This window comes from Mirounga angustirostris, unplaced genomic scaffold (genome assembly GCF_029215605.1).
Source record: "Mirounga angustirostris isolate CCGP_5_RB_7025 unplaced genomic scaffold, mMirAng1.0.hap1 SCAF_16, whole genome shotgun sequence".
Taxonomy (NCBI): domain Eukaryota; kingdom Metazoa; phylum Chordata; class Mammalia; order Carnivora; family Phocidae; genus Mirounga; species Mirounga angustirostris.
The window spans coordinates 26,027,610-26,042,706 of record NW_026991724.1 but is presented as its reverse complement, the minus strand read 5'-3'; the positions used below and the strand labels follow the sequence as shown (position 1 = coordinate 26,042,706).

At 62.1% G+C, this 15,097-nt stretch overlaps 1 protein-coding gene across 10 annotated transcripts in view; it reads left to right on the top strand.

The window, feature by feature from the left end:
* NDRG4 (NDRG family member 4) overlaps window positions 1-14,833 on the top strand; it is a 37,411-nt gene extending 22,578 nt beyond the window's left edge. For 4 of the 10 annotated variants that reach the window (XM_064580645.1, XM_064580646.1, XM_064580642.1 and 1 more), the window contains 14 exons: window positions 5,421-5,526; window positions 5,746-5,866; window positions 5,956-6,018; window positions 6,174-6,234; window positions 7,311-7,397; window positions 7,505-7,561; window positions 7,970-8,073; window positions 8,876-8,932; window positions 9,030-9,081; window positions 9,986-10,033; window positions 10,207-10,242; window positions 10,352-10,403; window positions 11,841-11,879; window positions 12,739-14,833. In XM_064580645.1, the coding sequence (XP_064436715.1) occupies window positions 5,421-5,526; window positions 5,746-5,866; window positions 5,956-6,018; window positions 6,174-6,234; window positions 7,311-7,397; window positions 7,505-7,561; window positions 7,970-8,073; window positions 8,876-8,932; window positions 9,030-9,081; window positions 9,986-10,033; window positions 10,207-10,242; window positions 10,352-10,403; window positions 11,841-11,879; window positions 12,739-12,893 (1,038 nt within the window). In that variant the 3' untranslated portion in view covers window positions 12,894-14,833. Of the gene's footprint in view, window positions 1-2,096; window positions 2,336-5,420; window positions 5,527-5,745; window positions 5,867-5,955; window positions 6,019-6,173; window positions 6,235-7,310; window positions 7,398-7,504; window positions 7,562-7,969; window positions 8,074-8,875; window positions 8,933-9,029; window positions 9,082-9,985; window positions 10,034-10,206; window positions 10,243-10,351; window positions 10,404-11,840; window positions 11,880-12,738 lie in introns of those variants that run through there. The other 6 variants (XM_064580649.1, XM_064580650.1, XM_064580644.1 and 3 more) reach the window with 6 other exon arrangements.
* Window positions 14,834-15,097: the final 264 nt, after the last annotated feature.

The window sequence follows — 15,097 nt, the reverse complement described above, 5'->3', positions numbered from 1 at the left end:
TTTGAAAGAGGCTGGCAAGTGGCAGATAAGCTAATAAGCATTTGTTCCTCTTGATAATGTGCCCTCAGGCCCAGCGTGCTAAGGCGCTGGTAAGCTCCGTGTTTACTAGCTGAGAGGGACAGTCACTTCTCTGTGCTTTAGTTTTCTCATCCTTTTCCAGAGGTGTGAGGCCTCTGTGTTACCCTTGCAGCTACCTACGCCGATGACGCAGCTGTCCTCCCATTTACAGATGTGGAGGCCCAGAGAGGTTGACTGACTTGCCCAGGGTCACACAGCGGAGAAGTGGCAGAGATGGGACTGGGCCCACGGTTTGGCCGGCAGGACCTGAGCCTGCCTCGTCTGGCCACAATCCAGGGAAGGGAGCAACAGTGTGGAGAGACGCACAGACTGCCCCGTTTCTCCCGTCAGGGCCTGGGCAGCCTTGAGGTCGGGTCTGGAGCTCCGTCACGGAGGTCTGTCTTGTCTTCATAGCAACTCTCAGGAAGGCCCCACTGCTGTGTACGGTTGAGGAGGCTGAGGGCCAGAGAAATTACAAAGCCTTACCCGGGGTTGCTGGGCCAGTGGGGGGGGGGGGGGGGGGCAGGGACTTGAACTCGGGTCTGTGGATTTGAAGGAGTGAGCTGAGCAGAAATGGGGGCCGTGGCTGGGAGTGGGCAGTGTCCAGGGTTAGCTTCTCCCCTCAGAGCCCCTCAGAGGTCAGAGGTTGGACTGAGCACAAGGTTGGATGGTGACCGTGGAAGAGCAGGGGGTTCGCGGCGGGAAGAGTGGGAGGACAGCCCCTGCCCCCTTTGGGGAGCAGGTAGGAGGAGTAAGTGCACAGGGCAGGAGCCGGGCTGTACCAAAGTGGCTGTGGGCAACAGGGAGCATGGCCAGTCGTGAGGGGCAGGGGGACCCCCCGTTCTGCACCCTGGCTGCAGGGGAGCACAGAGTGCTGGGCCCCCAGAGCCAGAGGTCACAGAGGGGGCAGGGCAAGTTGTCGGTGCCCCCCAGGCGGAGGACGTGGCTGGGAATAGCACACATGGCAGGTGTTGACCAGGTCCCTGGGCACCCGGAGATGGGGTGGTGACCCCCTCCCCCCAGGGCTGCCAGCCAGCGTGCAGGGCTGGGGGGACAGGGGGGCCCGAGTGGCACGTTCCTTCCTGGAAGAGACAGAATGGGGACACAGGCGCCCAGCACCCTCCTGAGTTGCTCCTGCTTCCCTCAATCCTTGGACTCCCTCCTGGGCTCCCCTCCCTGACCTATTTCCTCTCCTCTCCTCTCCTCTGCCTCCTCCTCCCCAGTTTACTCTGCCTGTGGGTCTCTAGCCATCTCCCCGCACAAGTCCTTGCTGTTCAGGAGGACGGCATGGGGCCTGCGGTGGCCCGTGCATCCTGCCCCCCACACTGGCTGGTCCCAGGACAGAGAGCTGGGGGGGCGGGGGTCTGCAGGAGGTGGGCAGGCTGACTCCCGTTCCTCCTCTGCCTTGGTGACCTCCGGTGCTTGCTGTAGGATGGGGGTGGGGAGGGCACAGCTGGTGTGTGTGCCCCACGGTACCGCTGGCCCTGCCTTCGGCCCAGGCCCCCTGCCACCAGAGCCCCCATTTTAGCGCCGTGGGCAGGCTCCGGGCATGCCTGTGGGTGGAGTGGGGGCTGCCCCAGTGGAGGCCCTGGAGAGTGGAGAAGGAGCAGTCCCTGGAACAGGGTCAGGACAGAAGGTTGCCCCAGACAGTCACTCCCCCATCCCTTCAAGGTTACGTGATCCAGACCTTCCTAAGGTGGAGGCTGGGCTTCGGGCCCTCTCAGGCCCTCCCTGCTTCCCAGGGAGGGGGTCAAGGGCTGAGCCCGTCTGGGGCGAGCCGGTGTGCGTGTCCGTGAGCGGCCCCTGCGTACCTGACACAGGTCACACCCGCATGGGGAGCTTCTTGTCTCGGCTTCCCAGGCCCCGCGTGCAGCTGCGGCTGTCGGGGTGGGGGGTGGGGGCGGTGCCTGTGTGCTGGGGCGGCCGGGATGCAGGGCCTGGGGACCAGCAAGGATGCTGTGTTGCCGGGGGTGGGGAGTGGGGGGCGGGGGGACCTCAGAAGCCAATGAGAGCCAGGTTCGCCTCCCACCCGCCAATCTGGAAGCGGGGGCTCGGGGAGAGCGAGTGGCTGCGCAGAAACCCCGCGGGGAGGCGGGGCCGGCCGGGCCACCGGGCTCCGCATATAAGTGGCCCGGGAGCGGCGCCCCATCACAGCGCCGCCGTCTCCCCCTCGCGCTGCCCACCCCCCCGGACCCTGGTGACTCAGGCCTTTGTTTGCCCTGCCTGGTAGAGGCGGATCGTCTTCTCGCTGGGCAAGATGCCGGAGTGCTGGGATGGGGTGAGTGAGGGCTCTGGGGGCGGCCAGGTGGGCAGGGAGGAAGGGACAGCCCTCTGCCTCTGGTGGCGGAGCTGCTTTCGGTCGCCTCACCTTGTGCGTCCCTGTGTCCTTGTGTCCCTGGTGCCGCTGGCCTGCAGCAGCGGCTGGGGCTTAGCCGCTAGTCAGGGCCTGTGGGGAAGGGATGAGATCTGCAGAAAGTGGAACGCGCTGCATGACCCGTCTGCAAGCCTGGGTGGCCTCCCACTTACAGTGTGCCCTTGGCCTGGCAAGTGCCCGGCTGGCGTCGGCCGCGCGCCTGTGACCACCTCAGCCCTGGGGGGGCTCCGTTCCCTGCACGTGTCGGGCCGTCTACCTTCCTGACCCTGCGAGGGTTGTCCTGGTCGTTCGGGCGGCTGCACCGGAGCGAGAACGGAAGGACAGCCGCTTCCTTCCTTAGGAGATGCTCGCAGCCCCGCCGCGGTCCCCAGGGAGCTGCAGTGCTAGTCCGGCTGAGGCGGGGAGGTCTGGGCGGGATGCTCACCCGCCCTTCAGGCTGAGGTCCCTGCAGGGGAGGGGACGAGGAGGGCGTCTCAGCGTCTTATTTAGTGGGTGGGGAAAGGCAACGCTGTAGCCCTGATCCTGCGGGGGGTCGGGCCCGGGCAGCGGTGCCCAGGGGTGCTGTTCTTCCTCAAAGAGGGAGCAGCAGGGGCACGTGTCCTCCTCCACCCCCACGCCTGGCCTGCCCTGTCGGGGCACAGACCCCCCGGGCCACCCCGTACCCCGGCAGCGACGTCAGCGCCTAGCCCGGGTGCAGTCCCGGTCAGCCGAATTGCTGATGTGGTTGATGGAATGAATGGTACTAGCCGGCCCCCTCCACCCCTCACCCCCTCCCGCACGCTGCAACCCAGCTGGGAGCGCCCCCCCGCCCCAACTCTCAAGGTCATGGGCGAGGGGAGACCGACCGGCCGAGGGAGGACGTCCGAGCCCCCTCCCTCGCTGCGGCAGTGCCGGCGCCCACCTGGAGGCTGGGGCTCTGACGTCACCAGGAGCCAATGGGAGCGCTCGGTCCTGGGGGCTGGGGGCTCAGAGTGCTTCGGCCTGCGGCCCTTGGGTCGCCCCTCTTGTGCTGCACCCCGAGGGCCGGGGACACTGGCTCCTATCTGGCTGAGCTGGGTCAGAGCTCCTGGGTGGGTGGGGGAGGCGGTGCAGCCAAGTCATTGGGCCGCGCGGGACCAGCAACTGGGCCATTGCCCTCAACAGCCCATCCCGCCGCGGGCAGCGGAGCCTTTGGGGGCGCGGGGGGACGGCGAGCACTGTGCCTGAGTCCCGCGGCCCAGGGGCTGCTGATGGGCTAGGAGGGGGTAGACCCCCCCCACACACACACGCACAGCCACGGTGGTGGAGGTGTGTGGGTCGAAGACTGCCGCCCTGGGCCCTGACTCGCACCGGCGGGGCTAGCGCTGAGCCCTGCCGAGAACCGCCCTTCACGCCGCGGGAAGCGCATGGCAGCTCTTGTGCAATGGGCGCCCCTCCTGCCCCCCAGCCCCTGCCCTCCAGAGCCGAGAGTAGTGTGGGGGCTGGTGGAGGATGCCGCATGGCCCCCCCAGCTGTGGAGAGCTGCCTGCTTGGAAATCTGTGGGGTGGAGCCTTCAGGACACATCCCTGGCCTCTGAGGCTGGCAAGGCCTGTTTAGCCCTCTCTGGATTTGACCTTGGGCAAGTCATTTCTCCTTTCCCAACCTCAGTTTGCTCCTTTGGAGCTTGGATTCCTGTGAGAAGAAAACGAGACACAGGGAAAGTGGCTGGTCAGCCGTCAGTGAGGAGGAAGTGTTCCTTGTTTTGATGGCCCTGAGGGAGGACAGGCCTGAGATGTGGGGAGGCTGGCGTGGCCTTGGGCCCACTTGGAGGACATCAGGTTTACCTAACAGGGCCTCACAGCAGAATTGTGGCTCCCAGGGTGTGGCCTTTGGCTGTGGTGTTGACGCCACCTTGTCATTCCCCGCTGGAGACACGGGCCTGAACAGTACTCCTCTGAGCCCTGACCCAAGAAGACCAGACCCCAGGAAGCTGTCTCCTGCTTCCAGAGTCCCCCCTCTTCTGTCAGGAGCAGGAACTTGGGTTCTGTCTGAACCTAAGTGTCCTCCATGAGCAAAGGGGGGGGAAATGCATGCATGACATGCTTGGCACTTGGCACACATTTGGGCCGGGGGGGGGGGGGCGGTCAGTCATGTCCTGCCCTTGACCTTAGCCCCATCTGCCACTCACACAGCCAACTCACAGCATTCCCTGTGGTGCAGGGCAAGACTGTTAATTCAGCTCTGACTGACCCTCTTGGAGTCTGTCCATCGAGTGGCCCAAAGTGACTAGTTTGCAGAGGGACCTGCCCCCAGGGCACCTTCCCAAGGCTCAGGGATGCCTGAGCACATTGGCCTCTTCCTAGAGCATCTAGCGCCTGTTCTCGAAGGACTAGCAGCCCCAGGCCACAAAACCAGGGGCGTGAACTCAGGAGGATTCCAGAGTGGTCACTGCAGAAGGCCTTTGGGGTGGGGGTGGGGGTCCAACCATGCCCTGCCTGAAGGGAGGCCTTGGGGGTCCCGGGGAGGGGCATTCAAGGTGGAAAGAACTACAGGAGCAAGAGTGTGGAGGTGGGGACCAGGGGCGGGCGTGGGGGCTGGAGGCTGGGCTTGGCTGACATGGGGGTGGGGACTGCAAATTCCAGGCCGGGCTGCAAAGCAGCCCTGAAGGTTCTGAGTGGAGGAACAGGGCGAGGGCAGGACTCAGGCTGGGGTGACCACACTGTCCTGGAGGGGCTGCAGTGACTCAGAGAGAATGGGCTTCACTGGACCCTGCAGGGCTGAGAGCGGCAGGGCCTGGGCAGTTAGCGGACTTCCCTGTGCATGCCAGCGCACGGTGCCCGGCGCCAGACACCTTTGGGAAGGGGTGCTCCATCTGGTCTGCTCTCCCGGGGGGTGCTGCTGGGGGGAGGTGTGAATAAGATGCCCCCCTGCTGGGAGGTAGGGGCCCCACCACAGGCCCAGCAGCCCTCAGGCTGCCCCACAGCCGGGAGCGAGGGCTGCCCAGAGCGTCCCGTGCTATCGCCCCTCCAGGAACATGACATTGAGACACCTTACGGCCTGCTGCACGTCGTGATCCGGGGCTCCCCCAAAGGGAACCGCCCTGCCATCCTTACCTACCATGACGTGGGCCTCAATCGTAAGTGCCGCCCGGCCCCATCCTGCCTGCTTCGGCCTCCCCTCCTTCCCCACAGGGCCCCCAGATCCCCACTCATGCTCAGGCCTGTGACCGCAGCCGTTTGGGCCTCCGGGTCCCTGCTGGCCCATGAGGCTGATCACGCCCACCCTGCCCTCCCCGTCAGGCCCGCAGGCCTCCCCACCCTTGGCTGAGACACAGCTGACACGTGTGTCTTTGCAGACAAGCTGTGCTTTAACACCTTCTTCAACTTCGAGGACATGCAGGAGATCACCAAGCACTTCGTGGTGTGCCACGTGGACGCCCCCGGTCAGCAGGTGGGGGCGTCGCAGTTTCCCCAGGGGTAGGTACCGGGGAGCCCCCCCCCGTCCAGATTTCCCCAGCTCTGTGGCCCAGGCTGCACCTGGCCCTGACCTCCTCCTCTGCCTGCAGGTACCAGTTCCCCTCCATGGAGCAGCTAGCCGCCATGCTCCCCAGTGTGGTGCAGCACTTCGGGTGAGTCTCCACCCAGACTCTGTCCCTGGGCTGGGGGCCGGAGGGTCCCCCCAGCCCGCCCCCCCTGCCACTGCAGAACCAGCAGGCACCAGCTGAAGGCGGTCGTGGGAAGTGCCTGCCCTGGCCCTGGAGTGACCGGCCATGCTTTCCACCAGGTTCAAGTACGTGATTGGCATCGGAGTGGGAGCCGGAGCTTATGTGCTGGCCAAGTTTGCAGTGAGTCTCCCTCCTCCCACCCCCTCCCGGGGCCCACGGCTCCCTTCAGCCACAGGAACATTTGCTCGCTCTTCCTGCTCCTTCCCCTCCTCCCAACTTGCTCTTCACTTAGAAAATCCCTTTGCTTTTTTTTCACCCAAGGAAATTAAAAAAAAAAAAAAAGTTACTTTTTCCATACATTTCCTCAAAAGACTATAAACGATAACTTGCTTAGCCATTAGCCAAAGCCCACGTTTCTGTGAGCAACAAACTCTACAACGAATTGCTCTACCCGCTAAGTAAGGATTCTCCTAGTCACTTATACACTGATCAGGGTAATATTTAAACATGAGTCATTTCTTAACCAAAAGTTACACTTATGTTAAGTTTGGAAGGTTTAAAAAAAGTTGCATTTCAGAAACCTCACGTTGGGTAGGAGCCCACAAGCTTTCCATCTCTGAAGACAAAAGTTTAATTTTCCGGATTCAAAATATTTCCTTTTTTTTCTTTAAAATATTTTTTTCCGAAAGAAAAGGTCAAGCATTCCGAACTGCAGCGTGGATTTCAGCACTTAACCACTCGTTAGCTGCTGATCATCCCCTGTCCCCCCAGAAAAACCTGACAGGATGGCTGTGTCCTGTGTAGATTATACCGTTTTCCCCTGAAGAAATCATTTGAATCTCTTTTGCCGTCGAACACAACACAGGCTCTGGAAAGGTCTCTATGAAAACAAAGAAGCAAAATGTTTCCCTGAAGATGTTTACTCCTCAGTTTTACAGCAGCATCTCCGCGGAAAACAGCACTAGAGGCCTAGATTCGAAATCAGTCCGAGAACCGCCCAAGGTTCTCCCAGGCGGGGAGGAGGGCGAGCAGGGGCTGCTGGACGGGGAGCCCAGGCAGGTGTCCAGCTGTGGCTGCTGGAGTCGTCCGCGGCTCCCTGAAGCCCTTGCAGAGCGTGTCCTTCTCCTCGGACCCTCCCAGCCACCTGTGAGATAGGCAGGGCCGGCCCGACAGCCCGAGTTCTCGGCGGGAAGGCGGGGTGGGGGGCTCCCCCCACGCCCTCCCGCCTCCCGAGCCCTGTCTCCCTCGCCCCGCAGCTCATCTTCCCCGACCTGGTGGAGGGGCTGGTGCTGATGAACATTGACCCCAATGGCAAAGGCTGGATCGACTGGGCGGCCACCAAGGTGAGCGTGGTCCACTTGGATGGGGGTGCTGGGGGTGCTGGGGGTGCTGGTGCGGGGGCGTGAGGGTGAGGGGCGGCACTCACGCTGGCCTCCGGCCCGGCCCACAGCTCTCCGGCCTCACCAGCACTTTACCTGACACGGTGCTGTCCCACCTCTTCAGCCAGGTAAGGGGGCGGGGCCCACGTGGGAGCAGCGCCGGTGGCTGACCTGGGGGTCTTGGGAGCCTCTAGAGGGCCGGGCTCCGCCCACTCTCCGGGGAGCCCAGGACTTGTACCCCCTCGCAGCCAGGCAGGAGGAGGAGGTCTGGGTTGGCGTTACGTGGCATCTGACCTGTCTCACTCTGTTGGGCTGAGACAGATGTGGGGGGCCTCCTCCCAGAGCTGGGTGGAGCCCTCCCCTCACTTCATGAGGCCCCGCCGCCACGCCCCCCACCCAGGCTGGGAATGGGACGAGGGCTGCTGGGCTGTGCTACCTGCATGCCCCCTCGGAGACCCCACCCCCGTCTGTCTGTCCGCTCCCCTCCGCGCACCTCCCCCGTCTGTGTCCCCCCCCCCCTCCCCCCCCGGGCCCAGGAGGAGCTAGTGAACAACACAGAGCTGGTGCAGAGCTACCGGCAGCAGATCGGGAACGTGGTGAACCAGGCCAACCTGCAGCTCTTCTGGAACATGTACAACAGGTGCGCGCGGCGTGGGGCTCACCTCTGCAGCACAGAGAGCTCGTTCCGTCAGGGTTCATAGAAGGAGGCAGGCTGGACATATGCGCTCCCCGGTTTGCAGATGGGCCGCTTGGTGTATCTCTGAGAAGAGTTCCTGCTTGCTCAGGGTCACTCCCACTGAAGGGCAGAGGGGGAGCAGGGCTGCGGACTCTGGTTCTTGGGCTCTTCCACGCCTCCTCCCCTGGGGCATCACGGTCCAGCCAGGAGCGGTGTGGGATGTGGGCAACATCCCTGACCCCCACAGCCTGGACCTCAGGCTGACATCTGTAGATGGAGAGGAGGCTGGACGAAGCCCATGGTTTTCAAGCTGTGCTCCCTGGAGCCCACTGGCCTCCCTCCTCCCTTTCTCCTACAAACATTAAGCACCTGCTGTGTGCGTGGTGCTGGGGGTAGAATGGAGGATGAGAGGACCAGGGCCTGCCTCCCTCTCTGAGCCTGGAACCCCACACACAGGTGTAGGTGAGAGCTATTTGAGGGCCCACCTGACATGAATTGTGGGGTCTGAGAAGTTCTACATGAGGGGAGGCCTGAAGACCCTCTGTGTGTGCAGGGCGTATCCCTGTCTCCCTGTTCACCGGCTGGGATCTGGGAGGCCTTTTCCATAGCTGAGACAACTCAATAACCCTAAGCCCCAACTGTGGGCCCAGACTGGGACATCGGGCCGTAATTGCCATTGTGGGAGGCTGGGGTAGGGCCCTGAGGCACATGACCCCCCGGGATCCAGTCCTGAGATGCCCACCTCTACCTCTGCCTCTCCCTGCAGCCGCAGAGACCTGGACATTAACCGGCCCGGAACAGTGCCCAATGCCAAGACGCTCCGGTGAGTGCGCCGCCCCCCGCGGCCTGCCCCTGCCTGCCCCCCTCCCCCCCACCCACCCCCGGGCCAGACAGACAGCTCTTTTCCTCTGTGTCTACAGCTGCCCGGTGATGCTGGTGGTTGGGGACAACGCACCCGCCGAGGATGGGGTGGTGAGTGAGGGACTCTGCCCTGACGGGGGGAGGGGGGGTTAGGGCATCATTGCCCTCTGGCCAGTAGGGCCAGGACCTGGATGTTGGACTTCTCAGCCCACCTCCCCACGATCTTGCTCTGCATCGCCACCAGGCACAGCCCCAGCCTTCAAGTGAGGGAGGCGTGGAGACTGGAGGGAGTTGGGGCCAGACGGCCTGCCGTCACTCCCTCCCTCCCTCCCAGCAGGGCAGCCCCACCTCAGTCGCTACCCACCTCAGGCCCAGAGACGGAGCTCTCTTCTCTACAGCTTGCTTCATTCACTATGAAGTAATCCCCAAGCAGTGCATCCTTGGACTAGCCGTTGCACCCGTTGCCTTTGGGGATGGTCACCTTTCCCACTGGAACTCTGGAAGCAGGCAGCCCGAGGCTTCATGTCCCCGTTAGCACAGAGGCCTAGGGTCCAGGAGTACCCAGGGCCACCCCCGAGTGTGCCCGGGACACTTTCCCTTGCCTGAGGGCTCGGAGGAACGGGGTGTGGGCCACACCGACCATCTGGACCCAGGCAGAGGCCTCCGTCTCCTGCCGATCCTTGACCCTCCCTCACCTCTGCCCCCTGACCCCTGCGGGTCCTGGCACTTTCCCAGCCACTCCCATCGAGGTGGCCCTGGCTCCCTGTAAGGACATGGCCCAGCCCCTGCCCCATTCCTGCCCTGCCAGCACTTGCGAGGGGAGTCCCAGCGTCTCCGGTCCCTCGGGGTGGGTGGGGGGCCTGCTTCCTGATCCACAGGGGCTTGGACTTTCAGAAGGCAGCCTGCATGCCCTCCCTCAGCTCTGGGACTCGAACCTGCCTTAACAACGGGGGTAGGGGACTCCCCTGATCCCCCAGGGGCTGGGGCTGCCTTACCCTGCTGACCTTGTCCCTAGGTGGAGTGCAACTCCAAACTGGATCCCACCACCACGACCTTCCTGAAGGTGAGGCCTTCCTCCCCAGCCAAGGGCCCAGCCTCAGGGAGGGGCGTGCCCGGGGTCCCATCGGGGTGGGAGCAAGACAGTGTGTCTGCTCAGGGCAACCTGTTTAGGTATAGGAGGCCTGGGCAAGGTGTGGGGTGGCCCCTGCTCAGCTCACCCCCCTCTCTTCCCTGCAGATGGCAGATTCCGGGGGGCTCCCCCAGGTCACACAGGTGAGACTCCTGGCCCTCCCTCCCTTATCTAGCCCAGGTGGGGGATGCCTCCCTTCCCCCCAATCCCAGGCAGCCAGTCAAAGCATGTGACTGTCCCTCTGTCCTGCAGCCAGGGAAGCTGAGTGAGGCCTTCAAATACTTCCTGCAAGGCATGGGCTACAGTAAGTAAACCTCCCCCCGTCCCCGGCCCAGAGGCTGGTGGGCAGGCGGCAAAGTGGGGCTGGGGTGCGGTGTCGGGTGGCACTGGGCAGCCTGCGGGCATATGAGGTCTGCGTGAGTGGGGCCCAGATGCCGTGCCACCCACCACATGCTCCCCGCCGTGACTGGGCACCCTCTAGGGCATCCCCACCTGAGTTGTGAGTAGATGAGCCCAGGCTGTGTCTGGCTCTCTTGTGCCCTTGGGGAGGCTTTGGGACACTGTGTTCATGGCGACGTCGGGGCGGTCGGCTCTTCTTCAGGCCTGGGGGACCAGAGCCCGGGCCTGGGTCCTGCCCAGAAAGCCTACCTAAAGGTGAGTCCTACACACCGCCCACTCCTCTGCCAGACGTACAGCACCCGAAAAGGGCTTTTGTCACAGGTGCTGGACGGTATCAGGGGCATCAGAGGGGCCTTGGAGGCTGGGGCCCGAGGAAGGCACGTGGGAGAGCTGAAGGCGGCTGAACCTGGGGGCGGCATAGGTGAAGACCCCAAGGTGATAGGGGCTGTGGGGCGGCAACGGCCACCCTCCTCCTGTCTCCGCCTGGTGCAGGGATGAGATGCCCAGACTGCTCGTGAGCACCTCCAACACTCACGCCCGCGCGCAAGCACACGCGCACCTTATCTCCTTGGTGCCTCCCCTTTCCCCCATCTACCTGGCTCTCCTGCCGGAAGCAGAACTCCTCTCCCTGAATTGGTGTCTCCTCCCAGACTTCAGCCTTTGGAGCTTGTGCCCCTGGGGAAGGACAGGCCCGCGGGGAAGGCTGAGGCCGAGCCAGGAGCGGAACTGCCTCTGGCCCGCAGGGGCCTGCCGGCCTCTCTGCGGAGAAGTAGGGCAGAGAGAGGCCCAGGCCAACAGTGGGACACAGCAGGAGCTCTGCGGCTGGGCCTGAGCCCCGGGGGTGCCCACTGAACGTTGGTGAGATGGGTAGACGAGCGACACTTGTTAGGCTGGGGCATGTTCTCAGGGCCCCGGGAGAACCACCACCAGGCAGCCCAAGAGCTGGGCAGGATTTAGGAGGTTGTGCAGGCCTCCCCCAGTCTGTACCTGGGGAGACTGAGGCCCAGAAGAAGGGGGAGGACTTCCCCCTTCCCCCTAGCTGCTGCTAGGACATGGGCGCCACAACCCCTCTCACCACGAGGCCCTGGGGGCCACAGCCCAGGCTGGAGAAGCGGGGGCAAGAGGAGTGTTCCCAGAGTGGTGTCAGGGCTACTACTTTGGGGGGTGGGCAGGAGTGGGCTTCCTGAGGTTCTGGCCCGGCCCCAGCCCGCTCTGTGCCTGGCCTGTTGTCTCCTCTCCCTGACCCATCGCAACACCCTGGCCCCGCCGGATCATGCTCTTCACCCGTGTCCTGTGTCTCCCGCACCCCACCCTGTCCCTCTGGCTCTGTCTTCTCTCTTAGTTGCATACTTGAAGGACCGAAGGCTGAGTGGAGGAGCAGGTAGCCCCGTGGCCCCTCCCGATGCATGGACCCCTGCCCCAGTACCCCCCCCGCCCCCGCTCGTTCCTCTGTGTGGTGCTGCAGCTGGGCCTCGTCTTGCTGTGGTTTGGAACTTTCTTGTGTCCTGCTCGCCTCCAAAGCCCAAGAGAGTCCTGCTTTTTCACAGATCTGGGCCTAGTGGGCCGGCGTCCCACGTTCGGGCTCTGTTGTGGCCGGGGTTGAGAGCAGTCTGGCTTCTGGGGTGCCATGGGCCGCGTGGCTTTCCGAGCTCAGGCAGTTGGAACCAGAGCCTCAGAGAGAGAAAGCCCAGGCCTGGCCTTGGGAGCAAGGGTGTCCGGCCATGCCCGGGCTGGATGGGTGGCCGCTTGCGTTCGGGAAGGTGGCGTTCGCCCCCTGAGAGTCTTGCTCGTGAAAGTCTGAATACGGACGGGAACTGGGTTTAAAGCAGTCTGTGGCCTCCACGCCTTGTCCTCCTTGACAGAAGTAGTCCTGCTCCCCCGTCCCATCATCCTCTCGAGGGAGGCACCGTTGGAAACCTGTCCCATCCCCGCACCAGCTCAGGGGTCCGCAGTCAGACCGCCCTGCTCCGGCCGTAGCTCTGGCCAGCTGTCGTGAGATGGGTCCTGCTGGCCTCTGCGGGGCCCCCCGGCCCCCCGCCTCTCGGGCTCAGTCACTGGTGCTGGTGCTGCATGCCCCCGGCTTGACTGAGTAGATACCAGCGCCGCGGCTTGAGATGGGCCCCCGAGCCGTTGGAAGAGCGGGTCTTGCCGGCCGCTTCGCTTGCGTCAGTCCTTGTCCCGCCTGCCGGCCCCCAGCCCTGCCTGCCCGCCCTCACGCCCGCTCCCATCTCTGTCCACAGTGCCCTCAGCCAGCATGACCCGCCTCGCCCGCTCCCGTACCGCGTCGCTCACCAGTGCCAGCTCGGGGGATGGCAGCCGCCCGCCGGCCTGCACCCACTCGGAGAGCAGTGAGGGGCTGGGCCAGGTCAACCACACCATGGAGGTGTCCTGCTGAAGCCCGTGGCCCGGCAGAGACGCCCACCTGCCCCCGCCCGCGTCGACGTCCCACTGCCATCCTCGCGCCGGCTCATTTTCCTTGTAGTTTATTTTTGTGAAGGCCAAGGGGAGGAAATGGGTTTACTTCTCTTTTGTTAAAAAGGTGAGGGGGTTCATCTTAGATGCTGCAGAACAGTCTCCGGATGGTTTTGAGAGGCTCACTCCTCCCCACCCCACCTCACTCACCTTGCTAACTTGGCTGACTTAGACCCCCCCTTCCAACTCCCCACAGTCAGGGCGGGGTACAGGGAGGAAGGGGACTTGCTAAGGAGAGAGTTCGAGTCCTCTGGGCAGGATCCAGGATAATTTCCTAGACTGAAGAAAGCATGGGATGCCCCCCTTGCGCGGGCAGATTTGAAGATGGGATGGGGTTTTGAGGTGGTGTGCTGGGACAGCAGGGGCACAAGGTCCAGCTCAGGTACTGAGGTGACAAACCAGGAGGCAGCATTGGGGAGCACTAGGAGGCAGGAGCCCTGGAGCTCTCCAGGCCCGTTTTCTCCCCATCTCCTCCACCAAGCACATCTCTTTCTTTTTGCACATGTGACAATCATCTGAACGGTAGCCACAAGGGGGCGCTCCTACCAGGCAGCCGTTTTCCTGGTGCTCTCTGGGCTGGCCTGGTGATACAGGGCCAGGCAGGCAGGGACTGAACAGGGTTTCTCTGCCCAAGGAAGACAGAACACAGAGGACCTAAGAGGCAGGAACCCCGCAGACTGTCTCAGCCCACACACTCCACCACCTCCTGGCCTTGTCCCATGTCTGAGCCAAGGCCCTGTGGTAGAAAGTTGCCTGATCTTCTATCTCCACTGGGACCTGATTTGGGGGCTGAGCTTAAATGCTGGAATAGCCCGTGAGGGTTGGGCACACCCAAGAACCTCCTGGTGTCTGCCTTCAGGAGCCAGGATGTGGCTGGAGGCACTGGTGGCTGAGATTCCCAGTTCCATGGAGGACAACCCAATCAGCAGCTGTGTGTCCAAGGCCACCAGAAACATGGTGTTGTTTCTGGTCGTGGTCAAGCTATGCCAGTGTTTTCTGTGGGCATCACTAAGAAGAGAGTTTATTTGGAGAGAAATGGTCTAAGGTAGTGAGACTTCTTGCAGGCCCCCACTGCCATCTCAGGACCGCTGGAGTGGCTTGGGCTGGGGCTTGCTGGGTCCTGGGGTGGGAGGTGAAGGTTCCTGAAGTGAACAAGGGCCAGGCAGAGGAGAAAGGCTCTCCACACACCCTGGTCTCCTCCTTTCACCTGAAGCCCAGGACTGTGCCATACACATCCCACCCACCCACACTATCAGGGAGAATCTCCTGGCCCCAAAACCAGAGCCACTGGTCTTGGAGCCTAAATCAATTGCTAAACCCTGAAATGAGGGGAGAGAGCAATGAAAACTGCAGGGCTGCGGAGGGGACAGTTGTGTGTGAGGTGCTCTGAGGCTGCGTGGACACCTGCATCCATCTTTCCTTGGCACATATCACCCCCTTCTAGAATCTTAAGCCATTACTAGACTGCTCTAGAGCCTGGTGGAGTGTTAGTCTGTCCCCAGTTCTATTCACTCACGTGCTTCCTTTGAATATCAAATGTGACTGTTTGAAAAGCTGGTAGAATTAATCCCTCTTACTGTAGATAGCGCTGCAGACCTTGGATTTTTTTTTTCCTGTGTTCTTTCAGATGAGATCTCTATAAATATCTATACATTATATATATATATATGTACATTGGGTCTTCCTGCGTGTGGTTTTCCATAGGAGGTTGTCTCTTTGGTCAAAGTGAACTTTTAATGGAGTTTATTATTTTCCTTTCTGTATAAAGTGAAGAACCTAATTTTGTGTATTCTGGTGGCTGATGTCATGAAACTTTGAGATGACAAAATATAAAACAAATAAAAACCCTTGTCAAAGTAGAAAGAGCTAACTGTGCTGGCAAACTAATAAGGAAATGAAGAATAATTTGAGTATGGTGACGCCAGGCCCATCACAGGAAGCTTGTGGAGAAGGCCGCGTTGAGTTGGTGCTTCCTGGGTTTAGGTGGGACTGAGTGTGCAGGAGTTCCCATCCATGTTTTTGGTTTTTTTAATTTTTATTTTTTTAACTCTACCCCCAGCCTTGGGGCTTGAACTCAGGACCACCCGTTGGTTGATCGAGTCACATGCTCTAACAACTGAACCAGCC